Source organism: Cololabis saira, chromosome 11, assembly GCF_033807715.1.
Source record: "Cololabis saira isolate AMF1-May2022 chromosome 11, fColSai1.1, whole genome shotgun sequence".
Taxonomy (NCBI): Eukaryota; Metazoa; Chordata; class Actinopteri; order Beloniformes; family Belonidae; genus Cololabis; species Cololabis saira.
The window spans coordinates 39496533-39511243 of record NC_084597.1 but is presented as its reverse complement, the minus strand read 5'-3'; the positions used below and the strand labels follow the sequence as shown (position 1 = coordinate 39511243).

Below are 14711 nucleotides of genomic sequence, written 5' to 3'. Positions count from 1 at the left end.
ATATGCTGCGATTCATGGCAATTATTTATGCCTTCCTTTTTAGTAAATTAACATTTCGTTTTTTTGCGTTGGAAACTTCTTGCGGGGCCGCATGAAAATCTCTTGCCGGCCGCACATTTGACACCCCTGGTCTAATACAACAAAAGTAGTCTCTAGGTGCTTTCCAGAGACCCAGAACTTGACCCCCAAGCAATTATTACATAAACAATGGCAGGTAAAAACTCCCATAGTGGGAGAAAAGCCTTAAGCCAAACAGTGGCAAGAAAAACTCCCCTTTAGGAGGGAAGAAACCTTGAGCAGGACCTGGATCATAAGGGGGGACCGTCCTGCTGAAGGCCAGGCTGGGGGGTCGGGGACGTCAGCAGCACACAGCAGACATCCATGCAGGCAGGTGGAAGCAGCAGCGGGAAAGTCAGTTTGAAGCATGACTAGATAACACCTACGGAGCGGTGGGTGTCTCATGAAGCCACTACCTTGATCCCTGAGAGGGGTCTGGCTTAGGGCTGGGCGATATGGACCAAAGTCATATCTTGATATTTTCTAGCTGAATGGCGATACTCGATATATATCGATATTTTTTCTGCCATAATTGGGGTTTCCCCCAAAGCATTATAGCATAGCATCTCTGTTAGCATCTCTGTTAGCTTCATTTTTTTCTGAGGCAAACCCTTAAAAAAACAGTCAGTTTTAATACAAAGCCTCGTGCCAAATGTCACACAGGTTCCTTTGTTAACAGAGGTCTGCACAATATCAGAATGTATAAAACAAATGAAATAAAAATAAACTGCCTGCATATATAGAATAAAAATGCTTCTTGAATAAAATACAACAAATATCCCTTTCCTGCATAACAATTAAATTAAAATACACTGTGCAATTAATACAATGTAGACAGTAACAGGCAGACTTTTCCACTGAGGTTGACAGTTGTGCAAATAACAAAACATTTGTGCAAATCTCAAATAAAACCTTCAAGTCAACAAAAATCACAAAATCACAAAATAAGCTATATCAAAATCATAAACATTTATTTTTTTATTTTTATTTTTTAATAATCGATATAAACGATATTGTCTCGTACCATATCGCGTTTGAAAATATATTGATATATATTAAAATCTCGATATATCGCCCAGCCCTAGTTTGAAGCTTGAATTGATAACACCTACGGAGCGGTGGGTGTCTCGTGCCTAATCATGAGGCCACTGCCTTGATCCCTGAGAGGGGTCTGGCTACAGACCGCACTCTCAATTGGAGCACTTTTTGGAGCATCTTGACCTGCTACACTAACCCCAACCCCTTCAGAGTGGAGGTCACATGTTTCCCCTACAGCTCCCCTTTCTCCACAGTCTGGGGTCTGGGCTGAGCTGCTACTCCTGGCCAGCCAGGGCAGACTTAAAGAGACAGATGCTGAAAAGTAGCCATTCTGCTGCTTTAGCTGCCACAACCTGGCATTGGCGTGTAGCTCAGATTGCCCCTCAACCCTTTCCTATTCTCAGCGTGTGAAAGGTTGCTGCTTTTGTCAAAGCTCTAGTTGTCTCTGGGATGTGGACAAGAGGTCCGTGAGCTTTATCTTGGCAGCAGCTCCTCCTCCACCAGCATCTGTTGTCCTGCTGTGAAATATGATTCCAGCACAAGCTGGAGGAGTTTGTCTGCTCGCCCCTCCACCACCGCTCCCAATACCCTGCATCCTGTCTGCTAAACCTTCAAAGCTGCCACCCCTGCCAAAGGTCACCAAAACACAGTGAGTGTGATGGGTCAGACGCAGCACCATCTGGAATAGCTCCAGTAATCGTGTCGAGGGATGCTCCTTACTGCTATCCGTGGACAAACAAATACTAAATATCATTATTAATCATTCCCATTATGATTATCAGATAATAGATACATTGCTAACCTGTTTTATTTCTCCTCTGAGGTCCATATTCTGTCATTTGCTGTAACATTATTGTCAAGTGAACTGTTTTTCCACTGCGATCTGTGATAAATATCTTAATCATTACTAGGCCTGTGTTGAAAAAATGGATTTCCCAATTCTAAATCGATTCTCATATTAATTCCTAAAAATCGGTTCATATGTTTAAAGATCGATTTTTTATTTTTATTTTTTGGGTGTTTTTTTTTTTTTTTTATTTATTTATGTATTTTTATTTTTTTCATCATTACATTACAACTTTTGGTTATTTTTTTGTTTATCGCCAAAAAAGGAATGTTTTGTTGGACACGAGAATAACTGGTGCCATGTTTTTGCCTTTAAATATGTTTAAAGGTATGAAAACATTAAAGTGTTCAGTTATAATTGCATAAATTGTCTATATTTCATTACTTTATTTACTGTCTTGGGGTTACATTTGCAAAAAATGCTAAAAACCAAATGCTCAAAAATTAAAAACCAAAATAGACCGAAAATGGAACAAATAAAAACGGAATGTGGGAAAAAATAAAACCGATTTCATCCGTCTCTGAAAGCAGTTCTATCAGCATTCTGGGAGCTGATTGGTCCTTACAGCCTCATTAGCTGCAATACTTGCTGTTGAATCTCAATATAATACTAGTATCAATATGTTGCATAACTACAGTCATATAATTCATGCAACAGCTCAAAAAACAGTTTTAATAACACTAACCCAAATCAATATCGGAATGGAATGGAATCGGATCGAATCAGATCTTGATAATCGATTCTGAATCTTAAGAATCGGAATCTAATCGATTCTTGACATTTGAAACGATCCCCAGCACTAATAATTACAGTAGTGTTTTGCTCATGAATTTAATGACAAAAAAATGTAAACATTACACAAGAGTATCTGTGTAAAATTAGAGATTTTGGATTTTGCCAGTTACTTAATGGGAGTTGTGATGTTTTCAACCCGGCTGCTGACTATACCAGTCAATCAGACACATGAACGCACCAATTAACAGCCGAGTATAAATGAGTGCAGGAAGTCACGCTGTCGGGCCCCCCGAGGACCTCTCTGGAACTCTGGCTCAAGTTAAATGTAGCTAACCCACTTATTTTACCATCAAAAAAAAAAAGAGCACACACAAACTGGAACTGTTCATAACCGTGTTTGCAGAGCGCTGCTTCTCCAAATATTTTCATCAGAGAGTGAGGACGGAAATTTGAGGCTTTACGCATCTTATCCTTAGTAAAGTCAGGACCTTCAAATGTCACACAGATAGCAATATCCGCTTTCCATGTATAATGTCGAACACTTGATTTAGAGCCAAACACAAGTAAATGCTGTGGCTTTAAACCACACAAGACTAATGGTGCAGAAAAGAATTTAAAGAAAAATCTTGTTACCGTAACTGAAAGCACGTGAGGGGAAATAGTCCCTCTTTGTATTTATTTTGTTTGCAAGAACAGCTTGATATATATGTTTATACCGTATGTATGTATATATGTATGCATATATGTATATATATATATATATATATATATATATATATATATATATATATATATATATATATATATATATATATATACATATGTGTGTTATGTGTATATATATATATATATATGTGTTATGTGTATATATATATATGTGCGTGTGTGTGTGTGTGTGTGTGTGTGCGTGTGTGCGTGCGTGCGTGCGTGCGTGCGTGCGTGTATATATATAGATACAGGCATGTATTCCAGTTTGACTGTAATTTAATCCTCCAAATAACGAGGACTGTTTAAAACACACATTTAAATATGAGTGGAAAAGCGGAAATGGCAATCGGCAATCAGGGAAGACACATTTAATTGGAAACAGAGAGGATGTGGTTCGTGGTTATCATCTTAGCCCTAAAGGGGTTTTGTAAGAAAGATTTGTCTATGAATCTGAAATTTTAAGAAAAAAGAAAATTGCTGGTGGTGAAAACCGGTGAATCCCTCCGTCACCGCTCAACAGACCATCACCGGCTAATCTGGCCGTTTCCTATTTGTTTTTCATAGTGTATACTGTCGGTCATCACAATGCAAACAGAGGGACGTCAGCACCGTCAATTAATCTAAATATCAGAAATGTTTCCCTGGGAGCCCTTTTATCCTGATTTTTCTTTCGTGCATGTTTTATGAAAACTGAACCCAACAAGAAGACCTTATGAGATGTTATGAGGGAGACCAGCATGCTCATTCAGCTGCAGCAGGACCCCAAACATCACATTAAATTAATGTCTCTGCACTATAGATACTTTACACAGTAGAGATGGGCGGTATGGACTAAAAAATGTATCACGATAATTTCTGGCATTTATCCCGATAAAGATAAAAATGACGATAAAAAAAATACCAATTAAACTCCACCTTTTCAACTATAAATCTATCTCGCTCTCAGATCCGCCATGTTTGTTAGACAAAAATGTCATCAGCGGGAATTTATCCTTTTTCTTTCTGGCTCCTTTCTTTCTTTCTTTCTTTCAGGCTCATTTCTTTCTTTCTTTCTTTCTTTCTTTCTTTCTTTCTTTCTTTCTTTCTTTCTTTCTTTCTTTCTTTCTTTCTTTCTTTCTTTCTTTCTTTCTTTCTTTCAGGCTCATTTCTTTCTTTCTTTCTTTTTTTTTCTTTCTTTCTTTCTGGCTCATATCTATCTATCTTTCTTTCTTTCTTTCTGGCTCATTTCCTCCTTCCTGCTTCCTTCCTTCCTTCCTTCCTTCGCGTACGTTGTGCGTGGATTTAACACAGAACTATAAATCAGCTTTTACACAAAAACGTCATCAACGGGAATTTATCGTTTTTACCACGAGATGACAAATTCTTACCGTGGGGAATTTTTTTGACGGTTTATCGTGAACGGTAAAATATCACCCATTCCTATTACACAGGGATGCTTAAATATAGGGCTGAAACGATTCCTCGAATAATTCGAGTAATTCGATTACAAAAAATGATCGAGGAATTTTCTCTCCCTCGAGGAATCGTTTAATTTATTGATTTATTTATTTTTTATTTTTTCGTTTAATTTCACCAGCTCAAAGCCTCGTATTACGCCCGGACCACATTTAATGCGACACAACGCGCACGTTAAAGGGAGGAGAAAGAGGCGGCGGGTATGTTTGGTTTTAGTAACATGCCGTGCTCAGGCAGTCTGCAATGGCCCAGGCGGGAGACTAATGTAGTTCAGTGCTTAACTTTTATTTTTAATCCACGCTATATTCTTCTGGTCCGTTCTCCTACGTCCCCCCTCTAAAGCCAAAATTATTGTTCCGCGTTAAATTGACGCAGAGCCTACGGTGCTCTCCGGCGAGGGCGGGGAGCTGCGGTCCGGCTGGTGTTGCCACGGCTACGCCGTAGGGTACGGCGTAGGGTATGCAGCGACGCGCACCATTCTCCGTTGTTGTAACGCGGAACCATAAATCAGCCTTTACCCGGTATATAAACCTCTGTTCGCGCTACAGTTTTAACTAAAAGAAAAGGCAAAAAATGTCAGAAAAATAAAAACGTAATAAAGCTAACTGGGTAGTTTTCATTTTATCTCTGTAGTCATTCATGGATAAAACAAGCAGCACTGGTGCCTAATGTGCTCCAATACAGCAGGTCTCATCATTTTATTTTGAACACTGCCAAAACTCTAACTTAAAACTTAACTACAACTTAAAATTTGCTTGACACAAATGAAAGTTCAATTGAAACACGTGGGAAAAACACCTAACCTTTTAAGTTATGTCTGATATCAGGTGTAATGGCATTTTTAGGTTAGAAATAAGAACATTTCTTGGTAAGATCCTTAGTTTTTTGAGTGAATCAGTGAATTTGGTCAACTGGTGTAAGTTCAGGGTTTTAAATGCACAGCCATGAACCTACTGTATTATATAATTTAGTCTTGATGTCAATTAACATCTAACATTTTATGTATATTTATAATTGCTCTTTAACTAAACAAATATATGTTTTATCCGATTACTCGATTAATCGATGGAATTTTCAGTAGAATACTCGATTACTAAAATATTCGATAGCTGCAGCCCTACTTAAATATCAACTTTATTGCGACAGTAAATCCTTGACTTACCCCGTACTCTCCTGTCTCCTGGTTGGTCATCGCCCACAGGTCCACGTCTATGTTTCTGTCGTTTTTCTCATCCGTGGAAACAAGTCCCGTCACTCCTAAAACGCAGGAAATAAACATATTGTGACTGTTTGTTAAAGTTTAATGCATCACTCAATCAACTCAGTCAGGCTCTATGCATATCTATATCTATGCAGTTTTAATACAAGTGAGTTTAGCGATTGTAGCAAAAGTAACACTCAGAACCCAAACCCTCCCATCCTCCCATCACATACTTAGACCAACACCAAAAAAAAGGAAAAGTGATACAAGTAGTACATTACAATAAATAATGATTTGCTAATTGTTAAAACAATAAAAATGAAACAAATTAGACATAATAAATGTATAAATAAAAATAAACAAAAGAATGCCAGATTAAAAAGTAAATAAGTTTGTTTTTGTTAATATTAAAACTCTGCCACTCCCATTTCTGTCTTCACTTAAATGGAAATATGATACATGAAAAATACACTGATTAATAAAAATTTAAGGCATTTCTTAAATTAAATTAGATACCTTCACTAAAAAATAAAACATATAATTTTTTTTCTTTTTTTTCTTTATTTATACAGTGCAAACAACGACAAAAGACGACATCAGTTTGTGTGTGTGTGTGTGTGTGTGTGTGTGTGTGTGTGTGTGTGTGTGTGTGTGTGTGTGTGTGTGTGTGTGTGTGTGTGTGTGTGTGTGTGTGTGTGTGTGTGTGTGTGTGTGTATATAAGGTGATGAAAGTAGATACATAAATTGACAATATTAATTCAAGAGTAAATAAGTTAAAAAAATAAATAATTATCATATACAGTGGTGTAGCACGATATAATATATAATAATAATATAGTAATATCCTAATATAACATAATTTTTATAAAGTATTATAACATATAACCAAATGATATCACCATACTATTATATATAACAATATTATAATACTATAGTTTAACATCCCATGAGATTTCATAACTTAATATAATAATAAACTATGAAACAATACATCATGATAATGCCAAGAATAATTATTAGAATTAAAATTGGTAATTTATATATTGAAATAAAAAATATCATTAATAAATTTAAGTACGTTTCTTGGGTTTTTTCCCTCATCAGTGGCTCTGTTGTGTCTTATGGGTGGCAGTGGTTATACGGCTTTCTTTTGTGGCGATGTGACAAAGCATGACTGTTTTGACCATCAACCTTTGATAACCTTAACTAAACCTGCTAACCTCCCCTTCAGCCAGCTGTTCAGTGCAGCAGAAAGGTAACTATGCCAACGTAGCAGAGAGGCTAAAGTGCTCCCATACTCCAACTTAAAAGTTCCCCGAGCCTTTTCAGGTTCCTCTTGCACCACATGTTCACCACTACTGGTTGGATTTTGTAATCAGAAAAAATCAGTGTGCGTATCGGGGAGCGATCCATCTGGAACCGTGGATCATCCAGCCCTACAATGTACCCAAGTACACTTCTCTGTGCACAACATTATCCTGATTTACACGTCATTATTTCTGCTTATCTGGGTTTTTACGCTCTTTTGAAAAGACCTTCATAAAAGTTAGAAAACTGCATTTTCCGAGTGGATGGTGGACATTTCAAAAGCTTTTCTGTCTATGAAACCCGATAACATAAACACTATCAAAACACCCAGAATAATTAGGTGAAACTTTCCGTTATTACCCTTTATATTAGCCCCACTTTCTTAGTTTTTTTCCCATCACACTAACCCAAACAGCCCTCATCAGCCTTTCTAAGCCTAAGCAACAAAATCCCATTGTTCTGCTTCTCTCGGTATGATAGGGCCGAAGATTTGGCAGCCAGCAAAGTAAACAAAGTGTGTGAGAACCCACGTCAGGCAACAAATGGAGTGTTGTGTGATAAATGTTCAATAAGACTATAATTACTGTGATGAAAGGGAGCATTTTGATTGCGTTTTGATTTCAGCGCTGTTTTCCAGTATTGTTCAGCTGGGCTGATCGCTTGGCATGTCCGTAAGAGTGTGTTTGTTTCTCTGTTATCAGAACTGTTGCATCGACATGAAGGCTGACAACAATTCAAGTGGAGCTCAATTTGCATAAAGTTGCACGCATTAATACGAGCAGAAAGACGTTTGAACTCGGCGAGTGTATTAAAATCATGAGTCGGATCCCGCGAGCCATTTACTGTTGATCTGGGTTTAGATGTGCTCTACATTAGATTTATCCCCATAACGATAAAAATGACTATAAAAAAATACCAATTCAACTCCACCTTTGTAACTATAAATCTATCTCACTCTCAGATCTGCCATGTTTGTTACACAAAAACCTCATCAACGGGAATTTATCCTTCTTTCTTTCTTTCTTTCTTTCTTTCTTTCTTTCTTTCTTTCTTTCTTTCTTTCTTTCTTTCAGGTTCATTTCCTTCCTTCCTTCCTTCCTTCCTTCCTTCCTTCCTTCCTTCCTTCCTTCCTTCCTTCCTTCCTTCTTTTTTCCCTTCCTTCCTTCTTTCCTCCCGCTCTCTCCTTCCTTCTTCCCTTCCTATTTTCTTCCTTTCTTCCTTCCTTCCTTCCTTCCTTCCTTCCTTCCTTCCTTCCTTCCTTCCTTCCTTCCTTCCTTCCTTCCTTCCTTCCTTCCTCCTGCTCTCTCCTTCCTTCTTCCCTTCATCTTTTCTCCCTTCCTTCCTTCTTTCCTTGTTTTCTCCCTTCCTTCCTCCCTTCCTCCCTCCTTTCCTTCCTCCCTTCCTCCCTCCCTCCCTCCCTCCCTTCCTTCCTTCCTTCCTTCCTTCCTTCCTTCCTTCCTTCCTTCCTTCCTTCCTTCCTTCCTTCCTTCCTTCCTTCCTTCCTCCTGCTCTCTCCTTCCTTCTTCCCTTCCTCTTTTCTCCCTTCCTTCCTTCCTTCCTTCCTTCCTTCCTTCCTTCCTTCCTTCCTTCCTTCCTTCCTTCCTTCCTTCCTTCCTTCCTTCCTTCCTTCCTTCCTTCCTTCCTTCCTTCCTTCCTTCACGTACGTTGTGCGTGGATTTAACACAGAACCATAAATCCGACTTTACACAAAAACGTCATCAACGAGAATTTATCGTTTTTACCGCAGAATTTTTTTGACGGTATATCATGAACGGTAAAATATCGCCCATTCCCACTCTACATTTCAGCAACGTGTTCTCACCCCAGAAGCGGCGGTTCTGCGTCCTCATGGTGATGTTGATGCCATCGTTCTGGGATCCTCCCTCTGCCAGAGTCTCATCCAAGGCCATGGCGTACAGCACAAAACCATCGTAGAAGCTGCCAGCTATGTAGTCCATCTGCAAGAAGAACGCTTATTAGGACACACAGCCTCAAGAGTGTTTTCACAACACGGGCTCTTGATTAAGGACTTCAACAGAGAAAGTAAAAGAATGACTTGTTCTTTAACAAGGGGGTGGCTATTCTTCTTCCAGGGATTGGAATGAAATGAATTGATGCAATTTTGCTGAGACAACAGCTCTTTTGTTAAACTCACATGCGGCATTGTCTGGGATTAATGTGGCCATAATAGGAGGATTAATTACTAACCTTATTGTAAACATCATTTATCATTCAGTGTTGACAATTACGCCACGCAGCAGGATGATTTTAGGTGTTTAACACCCTATAAAACATTAAAGAGGTTGTGATGCCATCCAGAAATTACAAGACATTTTAAACTTACCAGCGACGGTTTCAAATGAACGCCGTAATCCCTCTGAGCTCTGGCATGGAGTTTGCTCTGAAACTCTCTGTACTCTGGATTATCTGGAGGACGGTACGTTATGATGAAAACAGACTGGAAGATACACAAACACACACACACACACACACACACACACACACACGTGCAGAAAAAAGACCATTAACAAAGTTATACAAGTATCCACAGAACATCCAAACTGTTTCCACAATACATCCATCTGTGTTTGGAAAAACTTCATCATCCAACAAAGTATTCTTAGTTTCTGTTTAAAGAGTAAAAAAAGAGAGCCTTTTTATTGTTTTATTACTTGTTGGGTTTCCATCCAAATACCTCCAACGGGGCAAAAGGCTGAGAAAGCCCTGGAGGGGAGTTCAAGAAATGTGTTATTTGATACTACCCAGGTGTTACATCTGGCTAAATACAACCTCAGACAAACAACTAAATACAACCTCAGACAAACAACAACTGTTACATTGTGTCATTATACAGTATATTCAACCTGAGTGAGTGGGGGAAAAAGTGAATAGAGCTCTGATTGTAATTAAAAGGGTAAGTTATAGCCAGGTACTGCTAATGAAAGACATTAATGGATCATCAGTAGGGATGGGCGGTATGGACTAAAAAATGTATCACCATAATTTCTGGCATTTATCCCGATAACGATAAAAATGACGATAAAAAAAATACCAATTCAACTCCACCTTTTTAACTATAAATCTATCACCACATTCAGTCTTTGGAGCCAAATCACTGCTCTAAAAGAATACTAAATACTACTAAACTACACCAATTACATTGAATTAATAAAAACCAATTAAATGAGTTACACCTGTACTGCAAAACTGGAATGACTCCTCGCTCTCAGATCTGCCATGTATCAACAGGAATTTATCCTCTTTCTTTCTTTCTTTCTTTCTTTCTTTCTTTCTTTCTTTCTTTCTTTCTTTCTTTCTTTCTTTTTTTTCTTTCTTTCTTTCTTTCTGGCTCATTTCCTTCCTTCCTTCCTTCCTTCCTTCCTTCCTTCCTTCCTTCCTTCCTTCCTTCCTTCCTTCCTTCCTTCCTTCCTTCCTTCCTTCCTTCCTTCCTTCTATCCTTCCTTCCTTCCTTCCTTCCTTCCTTCCTTCCTTCCTTCCTTCCTTCCTTCCGTCCTTCCTTCCTTCCTTCACGTACGTTGTGCGTCCACCTTTTTAACTATAAATCTATCTCGCTCTCAGATCCGCCATGTTTGTTACACAAAAACCTCATCAACGGGAATATCCTTTTTTCTTTCTTTCTTTCTTTCTTTCTTTCTTTCTTTCTTTCTTTCTTTCTTTCTTTCTTTCTTTCTTTCTTTCTTTCTTTCTTTCTTTCTTTCTTTCTTTCTTTCTTTCTTTCTTTCTTTCTTTCTTTCTTTCTTTCTTTCAGGCTCATTTATTTATTTCCTTCCTTCCTTCCTTCCTTCCTTCCTTCCTTCCTTCCTTCCTTCCTTCCTTCCTTCCTTCCTTCCTTCCTTCCTTCCTCCTGCTCTCTCCTTCCTTCTTCCCTTCCTCTTTTCTCCCTTCCTTCCTCCTTTCCTTGTTTTCTCCCTTCCTTCTCCCCTTTCTTTCTTTTGTTTCTTTCTTTCTTTCTTTCTTTCCTTCCTTCCTTCCTTCCTTCCTTCCTTCTTGTTTCCCTTCCTTCCTTCTTTCCTCCGGCTCTCTCCTTCCTTCTTCCATTCCTCTTTTCTCCCTTCCTTCCTTCTTTCCTTCTTCCCTTCCTCTTTTCTCCCTTCCTTCCTTCCTTCCTTGTTTTCTTCCTTCCTTCTTTCCTTCTTCCCTTCCTCTTTTCTTCCTTCCTTCCTTCTTTCCTTGTTTTCTTCCTTCCTTCCTTCCTTCCTTCCTTCCTTCCTTCCTTCCTCCTGCTCTCTCCTTCCTTCTTCCCTTCCTCTTTTCTCCCTTCCTTCCTCCTTTCCTTGTTTTCTCCCTTCCTTCTCCCCTTTCTTTCTTTTGTTTCTTTCTTTCTTTCCTTCCTTCCTTCCTTCCTTCTTGTTTCCCTTCCTTCCTTCCTTCATCCTGCTCTCTCCTTCCTTCTTCCCTTCCTCTTTTCTCCCTTCCTTCCTTCCTTCCTTCCTTCCTTCCTTCCTTCCTTCCTTCCTTCCTTCCTTCCTTCCTTCCTTCCTTCCTTCCTTCCTTCCTTCCTTCCTTCCTTCACGTACGTTGTGCGTGGATTTAATACAGAACCATAAATCAGTTTTACACAAAAACGTCATCAACGGGAATTTATTGTTTTTACCGTGAGATGACAAATTCTTATCATGGGGAATTTTTTTGACGGTTTATCGTGAACGGTAAAATATCACCCATTCCTAATCATCAGCAGGTGTGTCTATAATACATGTCTATAAAAGCAGAGGTGTTGGCTGTTTGCTGGTCTGGAGCATTTAGGTGCACGTTTAAAGACCAAAGAAGAGAGATGTCAGTGCTCACAGATCTGGAAACAGTTACAAGTCCATCAATCTTCCCACCAGTGTATCCCAGCATCTTCACCCGAGACTGTGCAACGTTCATTGTGCAAGACAACAGCAGTTTGATTAATATCAAACACCACATCTGAACAAACTCCTCATGACAACTGACAAGCACAGTGGTGGAATGGCGATGATCTGGTCGTGTGTTGCAGCGACAGCAAACCCTGAAATCTGCACTTCTTCAAAGTATCGCAGAACCAAATGTGAGGCCGTCTGTCAGGAAGCTTAAAGCTGGTTGTTATTTGACATGCAGCAGGTCACTGGTCCCAAACACACCAGCAAATAGTGTTCCTACATTTAACTCGCACTTCGTCCACACTTTGGATTATTTTGTTAACAATCAATTGTAGCTGTTTACTTCAGGCTCTATTAATCTGATTTTAGGACTTGCTGAAGACCAGATATATAAAATCTTAGCATTAAAAGAGTCATTTCTGTTTTCACATGACTGTATCCAGCACAATGCTCACGTGAGCTGCTGCTGCCTGAAACAGGATATAAAGGCCCAATCCCAATACTCCCCCTACTTTCTTTCACTAGCCCTACTTTCTATCACTACCCCTAAAAAAGAAGGGACAGATTTTAGGGCACTTGAAATCTTCCCAGGGGCCTGTCTCAATACTCCCCCTACTCCTACTTTCAGCACCACCCCTAAAATCAGGAAGCTGAGAACTAAAAGCTGTTTTAATTTCAGCTGTAGCGCTGTTAATATGCCACTTTATTAAGTTTTAATATTTTTTCAGGATCCCCAACCTGGGCTCAGTTTATCCAAATAACGCCTGTTAAAAAAATTTGACGTTTTCGGAGATGAGAAGAGCCGCCGGCTCGGAGCAGCAGCAGCAGCTCACAGCCGGAGTACAGACGTGTTCGCCCTGCGCCGTCGTCCCGGGGAGAAACCTGCAGCTCTGTGGAGAATTACCGCTGGCTGAAATAAATCATTTAAGAAGATAAATGTTGGTTTAATAGATGAAATCTAACAGTTGTAGCTACGCCTGTTAAGAAATTTGCTCCGAAAATTCCAAGATTTCTGCCTGCCGGCTCCGGAGCTGATTTATGGTTCTGCGTTAAATCGACGCAGAGCCTACGCCGTAGGGTACGTAAACTACGCCGTAGGCTCTGCGTTGGTGTAACGCGGAACCATAAATCAGCCTTTATTCTGGCGAGGTTTGAAAAAGACTTCGCAACAACGGGCAAACGAGTGATTATATACATTCACTGAGTGAATATTATGAAAGTAAAATATATATTTCTTGCTAGAAATGTAATCAAAGCGCATTTTTATGCAGAAACTAACTCAAAATATTGATTTTATTCACTAAAAAAAAGAAATGTCCGCCATGTTTTTTTTTTGGATTCAGTCCGCAAATGACGACGAAAAGCATTCTGGGAAATTTTTCTGTCACTAGATCAACTAGTGTGCATCGGAAATGCCTACATCCGTAGGGACAGAGTCATAGCCACTACACTACTTTTTTCTTCACTAGCCCTACTGTAGGTGGAAAGAGGAATTGGGACACCACTACCCTCACGGGAACGCGCAAAATTTAGGGGTAGGGCTGAAAACAAGGAGAAGGGATAGAATTGGGACAGGGCCTTTGGACGGCCGACCTCTCATCTTTGTTTACGACAACAATCTGATGCTCCGATAACGGTGGGAAAAATAATCATAAAAACAACACACAGATCTCAACACTCATTACCCTGAATTGTTCTCCATAATTATCTTGTTGTCCAAGGATAACAACCTTTGTTATCACAAGAAAACATTCATCCATGCATTACTTTCCTATTCAGGGTCACGAGACAACAAAATCATTCATTCTGACTTTGCAATAGTGTATTATTATACAGTAGTTTCAGGGACATCTGTTGTTGCCTTCTTTATGTTTCAATAAAGAACAGAATATTAAAACACTGTTGGTATCATTGTCTTGAAAGTCTGAAGGTAAACTTATCTGTAATTGTGTTGTCCACAAAGCTCTTTTATGAAGTCTACATATCTCAAATAAATGTACGACTCCATTGATTAAAAGTAAACTATCCTATTTATAAGAAAAAGTCCTTACTTGTGAAAGTTGAAATCAAGCCCTCGTCATTCTGAGTTATTTTATCTTAATAGTATGGAGCAATTATGCAACCTTTTATGTCCAACCTTTTACGTTCTAGGAAATGTCGATAACAAATTGCTGTAAATGCCACAGATAGAGAGACAGAGACCGGTAATACGGCCTCTTGTTTTTCACCAGAGACAGACATTTCAGTGCAAATGTTTGCCTGGACTAACCTTTGATCGCGTCTGTGTACCGACGGTTTTCAAAAACAAGCCTCGGCATTTTTATCATGTCTTTTGGACGAGCTTCAGGTTGTTTTCACGTTACAACAATGAGTAAAAAAAAGAACTTACACGGGCAATTATTGTTCCACTGGAAGCATCATGCCCTAATGAGCCCCGTTACTGACACATTAACAGCATGAATGATCAGCAGCTTTAGAGCCAACATTTCCTTCTCAA

General features: G+C 39.2%; 1 protein-coding gene across 1 annotated transcript in view; it reads right to left on the bottom strand.

Annotated features, from left to right (window-relative positions):
• npr2 (natriuretic peptide receptor 2) overlaps positions 1-14711 on the bottom strand; it is a 90137-nt gene that overhangs the window by 55167 nt on the left and 20259 nt on the right. The window contains exons 3-5 of the mRNA XM_061734487.1: positions 9694-9807; positions 9172-9307; positions 6003-6097 (exon numbers count right to left, since the gene is read on the bottom strand). Of these exons, the coding sequence (XP_061590471.1) occupies positions 6003-6097; positions 9172-9307; positions 9694-9807 (345 nt within the window). The remainder of the gene's footprint in view (positions 1-6002; positions 6098-9171; positions 9308-9693; positions 9808-14711) is intronic.